General features: G+C 34.2%; 7 protein-coding genes across 7 annotated transcripts; 3 read left to right on the top strand and 4 right to left on the bottom strand.

The window, feature by feature from the left end:
* Positions 1–1,757: 1,757 nt before the first annotated feature.
* HYPBUDRAFT_109294 (uncharacterized protein) lies at positions 1,758–5,204 on the bottom strand (the record flags this gene model as incomplete). Its single annotated transcript, XM_020218696.1, has 3 exons — positions 1,758–3,643; positions 3,785–4,900; positions 4,961–5,204. The coding sequence occupies 3 exons, from the start codon at positions 5,202–5,204 to the stop codon at positions 1,758–1,760; spliced, it is 3,246 nt and encodes a 1,081-aa protein (XP_020076071.1).
* Positions 5,205–5,601: 397 nt separating this feature from the next.
* Positions 5,602–7,429, bottom strand: ABC1 (protein kinase). The gene has a single exon (XM_020221310.1). It carries the CDS (start codon positions 7,396–7,398, stop codon positions 5,701–5,703), a length of 1,698 nt encoding a protein of 565 aa, XP_020076070.1. The 5' UTR covers positions 7,399–7,429; the 3' UTR covers positions 5,602–5,700.
* An 888-nt stretch (positions 7,430–8,317) lies between these two features.
* On the top strand, positions 8,318–10,605 carry HYPBUDRAFT_152975 (DEAH-box ATP-dependent RNA helicase). The gene has a single exon (XM_020221309.1). It carries the CDS (start codon positions 8,324–8,326, stop codon positions 10,535–10,537), a length of 2,214 nt encoding a protein of 737 aa, XP_020076069.1. The 5' UTR covers positions 8,318–8,323; the 3' UTR covers positions 10,538–10,605.
* Positions 10,606–11,447: 842 nt separating this feature from the next.
* On the top strand, positions 11,448–12,023 carry ARF3 (Arf3p; the record flags this gene model as incomplete). The annotated part of the gene is made up of 2 exons (XM_020220152.1): positions 11,448–11,462; positions 11,511–12,023. 2 exons carry the CDS (start codon positions 11,448–11,450, stop codon positions 12,021–12,023), a joined length of 528 nt encoding a protein of 175 aa, XP_020076068.1.
* A 487-nt stretch (positions 12,024–12,510) lies between these two features.
* Positions 12,511–13,375, bottom strand: RKI1 (ribose-5-phosphate isomerase). Its single transcript, XM_020221308.1, has one exon. The coding sequence runs from the start codon at positions 13,261–13,263 to the stop codon at positions 12,550–12,552; it is 714 nt and encodes a 237-aa protein (XP_020076067.1). The 5' UTR covers positions 13,264–13,375; the 3' UTR covers positions 12,511–12,549.
* Positions 13,376–13,775: 400 nt separating this feature from the next.
* Positions 13,776–14,401, top strand: RPS7A (40S ribosomal protein eS7; the record flags this gene model as incomplete). The annotated part of the gene is made up of 1 exon (XM_020219700.1): positions 13,776–14,401. Exon 1 carries the CDS (start codon positions 13,835–13,837, stop codon positions 14,399–14,401), a length of 567 nt encoding a protein of 188 aa, XP_020076066.1. The 5' UTR covers positions 13,776–13,834.
* A 355-nt stretch (positions 14,402–14,756) lies between these two features.
* BZZ1 (Bzz1p) lies at positions 14,757–16,821 on the bottom strand. Its single transcript, XM_020219699.1, has one exon. It carries the CDS (start codon positions 16,685–16,687, stop codon positions 14,843–14,845), a length of 1,845 nt encoding a protein of 614 aa, XP_020076065.1. The 5' UTR covers positions 16,688–16,821; the 3' UTR covers positions 14,757–14,842.
* Between the last annotated feature and the right edge of the window lie 501 nt (positions 16,822–17,322).

Raw genomic sequence — 17,322 nt, 5'->3', positions numbered from 1 at the left:
AAATTACTATTAAAGAGATAAAAAACTTAATCTGTATTCGATAAAGTCTTTGTAAAAATAAATAAAAGTAAAGGGTAGGCTTTCTAGCTCATAGCTTGTTGCTGAGCAGCGTGTTCCATGACTTGATCGTCTGGAACTGCAAAAGATCTTTCAGTCGTACTAGCAGTTGGATCATCTTTGGACCAGGTGTTAGATTGCATATTTCTATTGTCAGGATGTTTGAACATACAGTTTTTATTAGTACAGTTTGCAGCAAAACGACAATCTTCATCAATAGGATGAGCGAAAGAGCAGTCAATTCTTTGACAATTAGCTCCTTCACGACATGGAACTGTTGACAGCGCATGTCTTCTTGGACAGGAATAATTAGTACATGCGAGACCAAATTTGCACTGTTCCAAAGTTCTTTCAACTTTATTAGCAACAGGTTTAGGTTTAGTTTCAGGTGGTGGTGCTTGATAGTTTGGAGATGGATGTGCTTTTTTACAAGCAACATCGCTGCAATGTTTACCAGCTTCACACCATTCTAATGCAATAACTCTTGCATCTTTATTAGCAGGGGTGGGATGACCAAATGGACAAACTTCCTTGGAACAAAGCATCCCGAATTTACATATACCAATGGTACCAGTTTTTTCAACAACTGGAGTACCTTGCATCATTAATTTTTTCTTTTCAAAGTATTCTTGTTTGGATTTTTCCAATTTGGCCATTAATTCTTGATCTTGATCAGGATGTAAATAATTACAGGTACCCGGTGGGTTTGGACAGTTTGGATAAGAGAAACATTGCTTAGTAGGATGAGCAAAAGTACATTCTTTATTATTACAATAAGGAAATTCGGAACATCTACCCTTAGGTGCTTTAGGAATGAAATTAGTATTATTTTGATTCGACAATGATAAAACTTTCTCGAGGTTTTCGGCATTTTGTAAACCATAAGACTTATTGTTCATTCTTCCATTGAACTGTTTACCAATACCTCCACGGCCTCCACGGCCTCCACGACCACCTCTAGAGTTATTATTAAACTTATTATAGGCATTAAAATCACGGCTTTGAGCAAAACGAGGTTTATTTGGTATAGTGGACTGCAGAGCATCGAAATTGAATTGCCCTTGTTGCTCCTGTTGCGCTTGTTGCTGAAATTGGGGTTCCTGTTGTTGAAATTGGGGTTCCTGTTGCATTGGTTCTTGTTGCTGTTGCTGTTGCTGGCCATCTTGGGATTGGTTTCCTTGTGACATCAATCTGGCGATTTCACCATAAACAGTATTGATGAAACCTTCATCAATTGGAATTTCAACTAACTCCTTGACTTCACTAACAATTTCGGCGGCAGTTTTTTCGTTTCCAATTAATACATTAATATATTCTGCAACATCTTCTGCATCATCTGGGATATTGTATCTGTTGGAAAGTTCATTTATCAATAGTGGTTTCAACTGTTGGGCAATAGGTCCATCTGGATTAAAAGACATGGTTCAGGTAATGCTCGTTTTAATAGGTTTAGGAGTAAGATGAAGTATTTGTAATATCTGTTTCTGATATCTTTTTTAAATGATGTTGAAAAACAGAGAAAAAAAAAAAGAAAAGAATTGATGGCAAATTCGAGGGTTCACGGCACGTGATTCAAACGGAATCCGAACATCCGTACACCATAGCCGTCGAAGTGATTGCAAAAACAGAGACCGATCTACAAATTACGATAAAAACTAAATATGCAATTTAAGCCCTATAAGAACCAGAACAATTAAATTCTAAACAAGTTGAAATATTTCAACAGTGATATCACCCAAAAGGTCCTTTATGAGCTCGATTATTTCGTCTAATTCTCTTGTGATGACAGAAGTCACTAGAATATACGAATACATGAAAACGTAGTCTTCATTGGTAAGAGTATGATTTGGATTAGATGCAGATTCGCTTCTTATTTCATTCAATTTATAAAGCAAACGGTCTTTAGCATGTTGTGTAGAAGCTGGTTTTGAAGGCAATGGGAACCCCAATTTCATGGCACTAGCTATCATATAAAAAATTAAAAAAATCCGGTGTTCGACTTCAGCCCGTTCAAGTGCAATATAATTGATTACGAACTCTTCGTTACGGCTTAAAAATGGGTCAACCTCAACCATAAGATTCATATTTTGAAACGCGTCTATAATAGCTGAGCTTCTTGTTATTAATTGTCGATAAGTAGATTCGGGAAAGCTACCTTTCAATCTAAATTCTAATGGTGCTTGTTTTAATAAAACCTCGCATTCGGCTAGTAGATCATTTATTCCTTTTTCATCTTTAAGACCTATCAACTTAATTATTTCTTCACCATCTTCATCAATACGCTTGGTATAATCCAAAGGATCGCTATTCCAGATAACACCCATTCGTAACCACAAAATAGTTAACCCAGATTTGAGTCTAGCTCTAGCACTATTTGGCAAAAAACAAGAGGCCATAATCAAAGCCCAAACAATACCAATTGAAACCGCTATGAATCTGTGAAAGGCAATTTCTTCAACAAGTGGATTCTCACCACCTTCATTGTCATCTTCAGAGTCTTGTTGGGTCATACTGTATGAATATAATGCAGTCAAATTATAAGTTAATAGAATAAATCTCCCGAAAGGGTTATTTCTCTTCCAATGAATAATTATATAAAAACTTGGAATGGATATAAGATACCCAATCAATGCAAGGGCATACGCATTTCCATCAGTACACATCCAAGTGATATAGGCAGAGCTTGCACCAAGAAAAGTTCCTATAAATCTCCATTTAACTGTCATGGTAGTACCACCAACAGACTTATTCATCATAATGCAATAAATCACTAATGCCCATTCACCTCTCCAATTATTAAAAACTTCCTTAGTCTTAGGATAAAATGCAAAAAAGGATAAACAAAAAGCTCCCAAACCAACTCTTATACCAAACTGAACATCAGTTCTTCGGAAAACTTTCAAAGCTTTCCACAATTCATAGGAGTAATTATCCAACTTACGTCGCGACCTAGTCTTTGGTACATGGTTATGGGTACGGTACTGGGATTGTAAATTAATTAAAGCTTCATTCAAAGTTGCTCCAAATCCATCATCATTTTCTGAATCATTACTTTTTGGGTCCAGATAGTTTGATTTGGATGGATCATTTGAAAATTTCCAAATTTTCAACCAATTCCAACTTTTAGGTGAACTTTTAGAATGTTCGTGATGTTCAGTTATCTTTAAGAATTTGATTAATTCTTTCCCATACAAAACTAATAAGGATGCAAAATTACCACAACAGGCAGTTATTTCTTCCTGATCAGCTTTTAAATCAAAATTATCGGATTTGAAAATATCTTGAGAATACAATTTGCTGAAAGACTCAACCTGTTTCGATTGAAACAAATCGATTGCTTTGTTCAAAGATTGTTGAAAATTTGAGGATTTTGTGAATTTGGTAGTTTTACTTCTAGAAAGTAACTCACTTATATTACGAAATTTATTCTGATCATTTGATTCAGCTAAATCATTTTCAAATGATTTTTCGAATGGAATCTCGGCTAGAACCCCTTTTAACGTAAATACAAAAGACTTTATGGATGGGGCTAGGTAATAAACAAACAAGTCAAATAACTGAGCAGAATTGACAGCTGTGTAATCAACTTGGGATATGTTCCACTGGTCTCTTGCAGATTTGATAGCTTCCATCATTTCAACTGATTTTGAAAGCTTATACTGGCCTGATCGTGCACTATTCGGAGAACTATTGATTGACGAAGAAGAAACTCCAACATTATTTACACGATTCGAGTTTGGAGAAGGTTGATTATTTTGAGAATAAGAATATGATGATACTTGGCTGTCAGTTCCATTGAATCCACTGGTTGAATTCATTGAAGGAACGCCGGGGGTCTTGGGAATATTTGGAGAATTTTCATGAAGTAATTGCCATTGCATTTCAGCTGAAGACCTCAAAGCTTGTAAATGTCTTGATAACGCAATTGTAGTGTTTACTAGATCATTATAAACCTTTAATTCCTCTTCTCTACCTTTCAAATTTAACTCATATTTAGCTTCTTCCAAATTTTTCTTTAACTGGGTGGTATTTTTCTTCAAGGTATTAAAAATTTCAACGTCCTTTGAATTTAATTTTTGACCCATTAAAAAATGATTTGCAATTACTGATAAGACCAGTGACATTATATTATAAGAATCGTTCAAAGATGACCTTAGTTGATCGACAGCACTTGTTGGCCATAAAATGTAGCAGCAAGCAACCGATATAGCACTTCCAACAACAACAACTTTAGCTGTAGAAATTAATCTTGGTAGAGGAATACTGGAAGAATTCAAGCTAGCTTCTTTAATAATACAAGTAACAACTGAAATTGAAGCCAACGAACAGGCGGTATTAAAAGTAGCTTTATTAACTTTTTGTTTCATGAATGCAATTAAACCCAAACCAATTGAACTTAAAATTAAATCAATGATATAACTGACTTCGTCTTCACCTTTATTAAACCAAAATGTTGATAATGATCTACAGCCAAAGGAAACGATAAAACTGAATAGTAAAGATATAACCACAAAAATTAAAGTTTGATGCATTGAACCTTTTGATCTAGCAGGATGGAAATAAACTGCCACTGTTGCAACCACATGTTTTGAGTCAGTTTTTCCTAGAAAATTATTGAAAGGAGTCCAATAAACACCCAAAGATGCTAATAAGTATGCAATAGAACATTTAAATACGCTAATGAATATTTCATTTTTAGGTAAATTCATGAAAAAATCTTTTAGATAATCTCGATAGTAATGATATAATTCAGCCAATGAAGAAGCTCGGGATATGCTCGAAGTTGAAGGAGGATGAAGTAAAGAAGTGGTTTCATCAGCTTGATGATTTAAAGATTCATTTTCTTGAAATGAAGTAAACGAATTATTAGTGTTATCATCATTAAATGAAGAATCATTTAAACTTTCAAAACCAGAATTGAAAAATGAAATACTTTTATGAACTTTTAATCCGGATCTAGCTAATATAACCAGATTTTGTTTCTTTAAGTTATTAATACTCTCATTTGGAATTTTTAATTTTGATAAAAATTCAATATCAGCATTGCTTGGAGTTAATTCGATCTCTTCATCAGTAAAATTTAATTCATCATCATCACTATTATTAGTATTCTCATTTATCTGGTCATGTTTTTGAGTTGGTGACATTTATAATTGGACTCACCTACTATATTATAAGATTTTTTATAATGATAGATATAAGTTAAGTATAAAAAAACCATTTCTCAAAAGAAGTATTTTTTTGATTAAACCTGAAGGTTGCGATATCTAATTACAGCACTTAGAATATCTCAATTTCGTTTGATGGGACACTGTTATTGGATACACTGATCGGTAGTAAGTGTTTTACTTAACAACATGGTCATTAGGTAATGAAATAAAATAAAAGAGAAATAGGAGTCAAAATTGTCATAAAATTAGCGAAATTTATAGAAAATGAGGGTTAACTAGAGGGTTACTTGAGCTCGTAATTGTTGCAAAAAGTACATTACAATTTATTTCATAAATGAATTAAAATTAATTAAATTAAGTTGGTAAGAACAAAACAAACGTTTTTCTTGTAAAATCTATATACGGGAAATAAGGAAGGACAGCATAAACTCATAAAATATTAAAAAAAAAAAAGAACATGAAAGAGAATGACTTAATAACCAATGATATCTTTGAATAACTTTTCACAAGGAACAGTGGCACCTAATCTAGCACAGAGTAAATAGACACCGCTTAATTTACGATGTAAGGAATAAGTTTCTTCAGGAGGAGGAGTTAAACGTTCATTTAACATGATACCAATGTTGGAACGAACACGATCGGTAATCGTTTGTTTTTTGAAGTTAAAAGCTTGACCATGATTATCATGAGGAGAAAAAACTTCACCTAAAACCATGATTGAATCGATATGAGCTTCAACCATGGAAGGACTTTCTAAACCAGTAAGATAACCCAATTTTCTAGAGTAATGTTCGACACCTTTACGATCTTTATTGACAGAAGCTCTTAAAACGGCAACATAATCTTCAATAAAATCATCACCGAATTCACGAGAAGCACCAAAATCTAATAATTCAATTTTACCACTTTCTTCATTATATAAAAAGTTAGCCCAATTTGGATCAGTTTGCATAAATTTAAATTTTTTAATTTCAGTTAAACATAATCTCATAATGTTGGTAGCAATCCAATTACGAGTATCTTGATCCCAATCACCTTTTACAATTTCGGTTCCCTTCATTTTTTCCATGGTTAAAACATGTTCACCACATAAATTATGATAAACTTTTGGAACGGTGAAAGCGGCATCATCTTTTAGTAAATCGCCAAATCTAATGATATTTTGAGCTTCACGAATGTAATCACATTCCCATTTTAATTCGGTACGAGCATTGGCAATGGTTTTATCCAAGAATAAACCCGCAGGTAACATTGAAGAAGCAGTCATCAACATTAATAAATTATTCAAATCGGAATCGATGGAATCAACCACCCCAGGATATTGGACTTTAACAACAACCAGAGTTAAATCTTCAGTGACTGCATTATGAACTTGACCAATTGAAGCAGCAGCAATAGGAACATCATCAAAAGAGGTGAAATTACGTTCACGCCAATTAGCCCCCAAATCACTCTTCATGACCCTTTCCAATTGAGCAGGAGGCATATAGTGAGCGGAATTTTGGACCCTCAACAAAATTTGCTGAATCTCCTTTGGTAAAATCGAAGAATCTTGGAAACTCATCATTTGACCAATTTTAAGGGCTGCACCTCTCATTTTGGAAAATTTTTTCGCCATTCTTTCGATATTGGCCGGACTCAAAATCAACGACTTCATGGAAACTTCGCCTTGATTACCACTAGCGTAGTGCTTGATACCTTGACGTGCAACGTCAATCCCCATTCCGGCAGCCAAACTACCGTAATGGAAAATTCTAGCCAATCTTGTGCTTGGAACTTCGGATTGAGACATTTGGTACTTGGTAACTGGTTTGCTGCCAGTTGGTTTACCAACTGGCTTACTTGGATGACTTTTCATTTCAACGGTTTGTCCTTCCACTGCAACTGCCACGGCACTTGCAGGAGTAGCACTGCGTTCATTGTTAAATTGTGAATGGGTAAAGGAATTGGTAGAGTAATGTCTCACCAGTCTCTGACGACTCTTTTCTGATTTGCTTCTAGCGTCTCTGTATAAAGAAGCACTGGAATCCAATCTTCTTATTGGATATAATAAAGCAGAGTGATGGTAAGCAAACTTCACATCTTTACAAACCACTGATGCACTCGAACTAGTCAACTTGGAAATGGAATTGGATATGGCTGCCAATTCAAATATCGATTTACTCGACATCTTGTGTAAATTCTATATGGTGAAAAAAAAAGCTGCTTTGAAATTTGATGATTTTCCTAAACTTAAGTAGGTTTTTCCTATATTTTTACCGGACGACAGAGAAATGCGAAGATGCGATGATTTGAATGCAAATCTAATAAAAACTAGATAAATAAATAGATAAACAAATAGATAAATGAATAGATAAATGAATAGCTAAATGAATAGACATATATCGAAATAAATATATAAAATATCAATCAGTAGAAATCTATTTAAGTATATAAAGCAATTAAGAGTATGGCTGTACTTATTACTCATATGAAATGTGATTTCTTAGTACGCTAAACCGAGTTATGGTTTTAGTGCACTCTTTTAGCGACCGCCTCTAAAAATACACCACTAATCGGTGGGTGAACGGATTATCTTCTCAGACATAAACATGTATTGCTGCTTGCTCGTTGCTTTACAAGACTTCCCGTTTAATTGCCCAGGCCCCCATGAGTTGCGAAATGGGGTAACATCACGAACCCTATTCAGTCAAGCGAGACTCGTGGTGGAATAAACCTTAATCTCATCTTGACCTGGTTCTTGTTAGGTATCGCGAAGGCTGGATTAGGCTGGCACGCCTCATTTGAGTTTTACCGAAAGAGCGGCCGCGGGACGGGAGGCCTGGTGTCGCGTGCTTATGTAAGAAGTTGCCAACGGACTTCGCGCTTGGTGGTGTCTGGTGCACGGGTGAGTGCCTCGGGTGAAGGGATGCGGTCCATTCGACTCGCGGCTGCGCCGAGGGGGTTTTTTTTTTTGTCCATTCATTTTTGGAGTGTGTGTCTACCAATGGTATTCAAACACCCACACACCAGCCCATCTCATCTTATCTGAAGAAGAAAAAAAAAAAAAAAAGGTTAGCGATGATGTACCATTAATACCTACCCAATCATCAAGAATGGAAGATAGAAAGATCAAGAAACAAAAGACCCAAGATGATTTGCCGGATCAGTTTGATGTCAGCCATAGATACAAGACCACTGCAGCAATGGCGCTGCATTTAGAAAAGGGCCCCAATAACCCGTTCAATCACAAACCGTTCAGTTCGAAGTACTTTGACATTCTTAAATTAAGAAAAGACTTACCGGTTCATGCTCAAAGAGATGAGTTTTTACAAATCTTTCATCTGACGCAAATCATGGTTTTCGTTGGGGAAACCGGTTCGGGTAAAACTACCCAAATACCCCAGTTTGTAGCCTACGATGATTTAAGTCATTTGAATGGAACTCAAATTGCATGTACTCAACCAAGAAGAGTGGCGGCCATGTCGGTGGCTAAAAGAGTGGCCGATGAAATGGACGTGGAGTTAGGAGAAGAAGTTGGTTATCTGATTCGTTTTGAAAATAAAACTAGCGATAAAACCTTTTTAAAGTATATGACCGATGGGATGTTATTAAGAGAAGCAATGGATGATCATGAAATGAAAAATTATAGTTGTATTATTTTGGATGAAGCCCACGAAAGAACTTTGGCCACCGATATATTAATGGGGTTATTGAAACAAATCAGTTTAAATAGACCAGATTTAAAAATCATTATCATGTCAGCAACTTTAGATGCAGAAAAATTTCAATCTTACTTTAATAATGCTCCTCTTTTAGCAGTTCCTGGTAGAACTCATCCAGTTGAGATTTATTATACTCCAGAATTCCAACGTGATTATTTGGATGCCACCATTAGAACTGTCTTACAAATTCATGCTACTGAAGATGATGGGGATATCTTGGTTTTCTTAACCGGTGAAGAAGAAATCGAAGATGCTTGTAGAAAAATATCTTTAGAAGCAGATGAATTAATTAGAGAACAAAATTGTGGTCCTTTAAAAGTTTATCCATTATATGGTTCTTTACCACCACATCAACAAACGAAAATTTTTGATCCGGCTCCTCAACCTTTAAAAATTGGTGGTCGTCCGGGTCGTAAAGTTATTGTGTCTACTAACATTGCAGAAACTTCTCTTACCATTGATGGGATTGTTTATGTTGTTGATCCAGGTTTTTCTAAACAAAAAGTTTATAATCCTCGTATTAGAGTTGAATCCCTTTTAGTAAGTCCAATTTCAAAAGCCAGTGCTCAACAAAGAGCTGGTAGAGCTGGTCGTACTAGACCAGGGAAATGTTTCAGATTATACACCGAAGAAGCATTCCAAAAAGAATTAATTGAACAATCCTATCCAGAAATTTTAAGATCAAATTTGGCATCAACCGTTTTAGAATTGAAAAAATTAGGTATTGATGATTTAGTTCATTTTGATTTTATGGATCCACCAGCTCCAGAAACAATGATGAGAGCTTTAGAGGAATTAAATTATTTACAATGTTTATCAGACGAAGGTGATTTAACTACTTTAGGTAGAACCGCATCTCAATTTCCTTTGGATCCAATGTTGGCTATTTTATTAATAAATTCTTTTAAATATAATTGTTCAGAAGAAATTTTAACAATTGTTTCTTTACTTTCGGTTCCAAATGTTTTCGTTCGTCCTGCAAGTGCAAGAAAAAGAGCTGATGAAGCTAAAATGATTTTTGCTCATCCCGATGGTGATCATTTAACTTTATTAAATGTTTATGAAGCTTTCCAATCCGATGAAGCTTTTAATCTCGGTTTACATCAATGGTGTAGGGATCATTTTTTAAGTTACCGATCTTTAACTTCTGCTAAAAGTGTTAGATCTCAATTACGTCGTATAATGGAACGTCATGATATAGAATTGAACTCAATTGATTTTAATGACCCAAGCTATTGGACTAACATCCGTAAGGCTTTGGCTGCCGGGTTTTTCATGCAAGTTGCTAAAAAGAAATCTGGTAATAAAGGTTATTTAACAATTAAAGATAATCAAGAAGTTTTAATTCATCCTTCTACAGTTTTAGCTTCGGAAAATGAATGGGTCATTTATAACGAATTTGTCTTAACTTCTAAAAATTACATTAGAACAGTCACGAATATCAAACCAGATTGGTTGGTGGAAGTTGCTCCTAAATACTACAACTTGGACCATTTCCAAAAAGGTGATGTCAAATTATCCTTAGAAAGAGTCATTGATAGAGTGGAAACCATGAAAAAATTAGAGAAGAAAAAGGATAAAAAACTGAAAAAATCAAAAAATTAATCTTGTAGTCATCACAACATTGTCAAGAAGAACCAAGTCCCTGTTAACATCATCTCCTTCATTTCTCCATCTTATATAGTTAAATTCCTAAATCAGTTTCTGTTGTTTTAGGAAGGTGTTTTTTTTGTGTAAATTGTTGCAAAATTTTTAGACGAGCATTTAACTTACGTGTATAGTAATCTTTGATTAGAAATGTCATTTTAAAACATCTTTGTAAGAGGTAAACGGCTAGTTCCTAACTAAAAAACCATTGGTTGATCGCGTTAAAGTGGAAACATGGCGTATTTCTACATATAGTGATAACAAATCATATGAGCTGTCATTGCGGTCTGGTCCCCTATACCTTGGCCTATTGACCTGGTCTATTAGAGTCGAACGTCTTCTGTTAACATCCCTAGATAGGTGAATAGCTAATCCATTGTTATCCCTTGATTGTTCTTGATTGAGTTAATTGGAAAAAACTCAAAATCACCCGCATACAATAAACGGGAGATCACATATCTCCCATTCTTCCACCATTATTTACCCCTTTTCTCTCCTCTACAAGACCACTACATCTCCCCTTCGCGTATAAGGCTTGTGGATCTGGTTCTAGTCGTTGGCTTTAGGAAGAATCGACTTTTCAGTTGTTCAAGTGATTTTTTTTTTGTTTTTTTAGGTGATTTTTTTCTTTTAGGTGATTTTTTTTTTTTTTTTTTCAGTGCAGTACCGTTCTCTTTCTATTGTTTTGGTTCTGTTACTTCTCGTGTTGTATTCATTGACGTTAAACCATTTCGAAAGTTCAAATACTTCTCTTCTTTTCCGATCTAGAGTCAGCTTGGTACCATATTACATCTTCGGGGTTCTTCTTTTGAACGTTAGCCAGACTAGAAGTAACAGTTAGATATCAATTAGAGTAGAATAATTCATTATGGGTCTTTTAATTGTACGTATGAATCAAATTAAATGGTGTGAGTCTTACTAACAATTCTAGTCTAAATTATTTAAAAACCGGGAAATGAGAATATTGATGTTGGGTCTTGATAATGCCGGTAAGACTACAATTTTGTATAAATTGAAATTAGGTAAGACATCGAGAACTGTTCCAACGGTAGGTTTCAATGTTGAAACCGTTAAACATAAAAATATCTCTTTTGCCGTTTGGGATTGTGGTGGACAAGAAAGAATTAGACCTCTTTGGAGACATTATTTCACCGGTACTAATGCATTGATTTACGTGGTTGACTCTTCTGATATTAATAGACTAGAAGAATCTAAAAAAGAGTTATTAAGAGTTATTAACGATAAAGAGTTGGCCAATTCTTTATTAATTGTTTTGGCTAATAAACAAGATGTCCCCGGGGCAATTAAACCAAAAGAATTGATTGAACGTTTTGAATTGTCTGATTTAACCGGTGAACATACTTGGTCAGTTATACCTACTATAGCTATTGATGGTACTGGACTTGTAGAAGCTTTAAATTGGATTTCAAGTCACAGTAAGTAAGCATTCTTCCCCAATGTTTCGTTTAAAGTTAGTCATCTACAATTAATAAAGTTCAATTACTGGTTATCCTTTATTAGTTTACGTGTTTTCTTTTTTGCACTTTGTCCTTTCGTTTTTCCTGTGTTACTTCTTCTTATCCTTCATTTCCTTTGTACTGTTCCTCGATACTCAATGATGTTACTACTTAAATGAACCCACATACACGGCATTGCTGAACATTACGGTTCGACTTGAAATACTCTTGCTTTTTTTTTTTTTTTTTTTTGCAATCATTGATTGTTTTTTTTTATTGTCTTCCTTCAGTTCATATTTGAGAAATTGACTTATTTATTTCTTTCTTTTACTTTCATTTCATTAATTATACCTAATTGCTTTTTAAATTTGTTCTTTGTTCACAGATTGATTCCTTTTAATGCTAAAACAGAAAAAAAAAAACTTCTCTCCATAATATACAATCCTTACATCTACTATCGTAATCTTAATATTTGAGTTGAATAATTATTTTGCAGTCATCTATATGTACTTATTACTTGGTTAAAACCCCAACTTGTCCATTTTCTTCTCCGAAATATGCTTTGGTGGTTATATCGGTGAATAACCCAGTTTCAACAACACCAACTAATAGTTTGATTTGAGTATGTAATTTAACTGGATCAGCAATCTCACCAAAATCAGCATCAATTAAAAAGTTATTATTATCAGTAACAACTGGACCAGCTTTAGAGCTACCCCCTTGTCGTAAGATAACTTTTTTAGCACCCAAATCATATAAGTCATTAGTAATCTTAGCATAGGAATTTGGTACAATTTCAATTGGTACCCCTTTTGTCCATTGGATACCTAATTTTGATGGTGATCTTTTACGGTAATCTGCAACAACAATAAATTGTTTGGAAGCAATGGCAACTAGCTTTTCTTGAAATAAACATGCTCCTCCTCCTTTAATCAAATTTAAATCAGTATCCACTTCATCTGCCCCATCAAAAGCAATATCAATATTAGAATATTGTTCAATTGATCCTAAACTCAATCCATTATCAATGATCAATTGCTTTGATTGGAATCCAGTTGGGATACAAACAAACCCCGACTTATTTCTCAATTGTCCCAATCTCTCTGCAACATAAATAACAGTAGATCCTGACCCAATACCAACTACTTTGGCACTTTCCGGGAAGTTTTCATCAACGGCTTTATAAGCAGCAGACTTTTTGGCTTGTTCAACTAAATCAGTAGACATTCTTCTTATATTTATAAATCGTGCTTGTGGTTTACAGAAAGTCAATTGGCTATATCTCCGTAATATGCTTATCATATATCTTCCACCGATAGTTTGACTTTTGCTAATGACTGATTCTTTAGCTATTCGAAACTCCCATCGCAATGGTCCTCAAATATTAGCTCCGTACATATGCTCTCCGGATTATGTAATTGGTTATACAAACCTAAATCACTCCGGAGAAAAAATGGTGATTGGGTCTTTCTATCCTCTCACGTGATTATAGATGTACGGATCATTTTGTCTCGAAAAAAAGCAGTCACGGTGTGCACGTGAGTCGCATCGCATCTTCGAAAAAATTGAAAATTTTCAGAAAAAAAAATTAGTTTTGCATACCGTCTTGCACTCTCAGAATCTCTTGCAATCCACTCACGAACTTTCTCTTCCTTTGGTGTACCTCCTACTCTTTGTAACACCCATTCTGAAGGGAAAAAAAAAAAAATAGTCTTAAAATTTCACTCCTGGTATAAGTGGGTTGTTTCTTAATATTCCAACGGTTTGACCTTATTCATATATATCATATAACACCAATATGTCTGCTGCCACTAAGATTTTATCTGAAAAACCATCTGAATTAGAATTACAAGTTGCTCAAGCTTTTGTTGATTTAGAATCTCAAAGTGACTTGAAAGCTGAATTAAGACCATTACAATTCAAATCCATCAAAGAAATTGATGTTAACGGTGGTAAAAAAGCTTTAGCTGTTTTCGTTCCAGTTCCATCTTTACCAGCTTACAGAAAAGTTCAAACTAGATTAACCAGAGAATTAGAAAAAAAATTCCCAGATCGTCATGTTGTTTTCTTAGCTGAAAGAAGAATCTTACCAAAACCATCTAGAGGTTCAAGAAAACTCCAAAAGAGACCAAGATCTAGAACTTTAACTTCTGTTCACGACAAAATCTTAGAAGATTTAGTTTTCCCAACTGAAATTGTTGGTAAAAGAGTTAGATACTTAGTTGGTGGTAACAAAATTCAAAAAGTTTTATTAGATGCTAAAGACTCTACCGCTGTTGATTACAAATTAGACTCTTTCCAACAATTATTCAGTAAATTAACTGGTAAACAAGTTGTTTTTGAAATCCCAGGTGATGTTTACTAAATAATTTGAATAAAAAGTTGAATATAATGAAATTGAAGAATTTTTTCATAATTAAAGTAACCTTGTTATATTGATAACTTGATTACTTTTTTCGATGATTTTTTTCTGATAGGGTACTATATTGCGTGTGTTTTAGTATATTAATAATCATAATATAAAAAAAAAATTATAAAAATGTTTTTATCTTGTATTTATATATATTAACTTGCATGTAAAAAGATTTTATTATTACTATTTCATTGCAAAATATAGCCCTTTCCTCTTATTTTCTATCTCTTCAATAATATCTCTATTTAAACCAATACATACTTACGATCAATCGATAATAGATGTAAGAAAACAATCTATATTATTTCGATTTCTATTTGATATATAAACTGACTAAAAAAAAAAAGATTTTAATGCAAAAAATCGTGGAAACATAAACTTTTATTCTACCTTCTATATCTTTCTGGTGTATGATGTTGGGAATAAACCTCTTTGGCCATCTATTTCCCCTTCTGTCCAGCCACTACCGTCTGTATCATCTTGTATTAAAACTATCTTATCGCCAGCTTTAATACTCAATTCATCATCTCCATCAGCATTATAATCATATAACGCTTCAACATACTGGACTCTTTTAGCACCTCTCTTAGGTGCAACAGAAGGTCCTTTCTTTTTATAACTACCACCGGTATCATCTGTAGATATATGAGGAATATTCTCAATATACGAGGTAGGCACCAAACCTTCTTGACCATTAGCTGAATGGATCATTGTCCAACCAGATCCATCATCTTCATCAACAATATCGAAAACGTCTCCGGCATTGATACTAGCTTCATCAGCACCAGAAGCTTGGTAGGGGTATAATGCTTTACCTTGGTTTCCACCTCCGTTACTGATTGTGGATGAAGCATTTGATTGGGCACGGTTTCTTCTTAAATTGAAAAGACCTGAATGGGAAGCTGAAGTAGCATGACTTGCCGCAGACTTGAGAGAATGATTATCATCATCTGTTGGAACTACGTTACCCTGAGTTGGAGTAGCTGATTTTTTACTTTTCAAAAAACCTAATTTTGACTTCTTTTGTTTTGCCGGTTCAACATATCTTAAATCTTTATCACCAGCAAAGTTTTGTATAACTTCAATTTGAACTTCATTTCTAAGTCTCATAGAATCATCCTTCATAAATCTATTCAATATAGTCAAAGAATCGTCTAATTTAGTATCGAATTTTAGGGTAATGTTTGCAGTATCCTGTTTTCTTTCATTAGTTAATTCTTCTAATTTTTGTTTTGACGCTAAGCATAAATCTTCTAATCTTTGGTGATTAGTCAAACTCGTACTCAATTCTTTTTTCAAAGTGGTTAATTCAGGTTCTTTCGTTATTAAGCTTTCGTCATCGTGCCAAATGTCACAAGGAATATAATAGAAATCGGCTGGCTCCTTCCAATCAATGGTGTTATGTTTTATGAACATGGCAATATCTAATTTTGGGTTATTTTGATCAATAGTTGAATCAATTAAATGAAGTTTTTCTTTTATACGATCATTTGAGTTTCTTTCAATAATTGATGCATTTTTCAATAATTTATTTAATACAGCAACTCTCGATTCATTCAACTCTTGATAATAATCTAAAATTTCTGGAACGTCTTGATAGTAATATTTGTCTTTCAAACGATTTGCTATGTTTATCTTGATTAAGTATTCATTCTTACCTACATTCATATCTATAGTTTTTTCTTCTAATTTCCTTTGATGTTTCTCTCCAGGAGATTTTTCATTCTTTTGTCTAGCATTTTCAGTAGATTGACATAAGTTATCATATGCTTTTTTGGACTTATTGACTTCCTCTTCAACAGCTGTCTTCTCAGATTTGAGAAATTCATTAATTGTTTCAATGTGTTTACTAATTCTGGATGATTTACCTTTCAAACTAACCAAATTTTCGGCAATCTTAGAATTGATCTCTTTATTAAAGGCAATTTTTTCTTCGGCAATTGCTTCGGTCTGAGTTAAAACTTCATTCCATAAAACAACAGAGGCACTCTCTAAAGATCCAGGAGTGATCTGAGGTTCATCACCAACCGATAGATGGGATGAATTCTTCGCCTTTTTTTCAAAATGTCGTTTGGTTAAATCTTTCAATTTATTGGCATATTCTTTTTCAATTGAAGCCCTTTCTCGATAAAACTCTTCAATATCACCAAGCCAGTTGATTCCATTGTTGATCCACTTAGACGTTGGTTTGAACGAATCTTTCAACTCATTCCCAATAGAAATCTCTTCTAAAGACATGATTCAAGTATCCTGGGTTTATTTCTTCTATTTCCTGTAAAATCGTACCGGGTTGAAAACTTTATTGAATAATTGATAGAAGAGCTCTGCTACTTCATAAAAAACCGTCTATGCTTGGAGTAGTTCCAGTCCAGTGCTTTGGTCGGTCACGTATTACGTTGTCCATTTCCATTTTCCCCCTCTACTTTTTTTCTCATTCATTTGAAACCTTCTCTTTTTGGTGATGTTTTTCAATCTTTCGCAATTCTGCTGTTGAAGTTTAACTTTTTGCAATAATTCATATTTGCAACCAATGATGTGTGACGGGTTGAACTCTCCAGGCTTGTCTTTGGTGGGTTTCAGCTTGTTTTTTGGTGTATTGGCAGTAGCTTGGTTCGAAAAAGCAGGTTCGAAAAACACCTTCCGGGTTTGATCTCAGCAAAAGAATAATCACTGCTCGAATGATTCGAGGTTCATAAACTGAATGCTTCCTTTAATTGTGGATAATCCAATCTCCTTCTTTTAATTCAAGTTGGTTAGCTTGCAATTAGTGTATCTTGGTTAGAGTAAGAGTCTTCATCGTATGGTCAAACACCCGTGCACCGGTAATTAATTAGCAGATATCAGTGATTAAAAAAAATCACCATAACTACTTC

This window comes from Hyphopichia burtonii (assembly GCF_001661395.1).
Source record: "Hyphopichia burtonii NRRL Y-1933 unplaced genomic scaffold HYPBUscaffold_4, whole genome shotgun sequence".
NCBI classification, from domain to species: Eukaryota; Fungi; Ascomycota; class Pichiomycetes; order Serinales; family Debaryomycetaceae; genus Hyphopichia; species Hyphopichia burtonii.
Note: the sequence above shows the minus strand (reverse complement) of the source record. Positions and strands in the feature narration are given on the sequence as shown.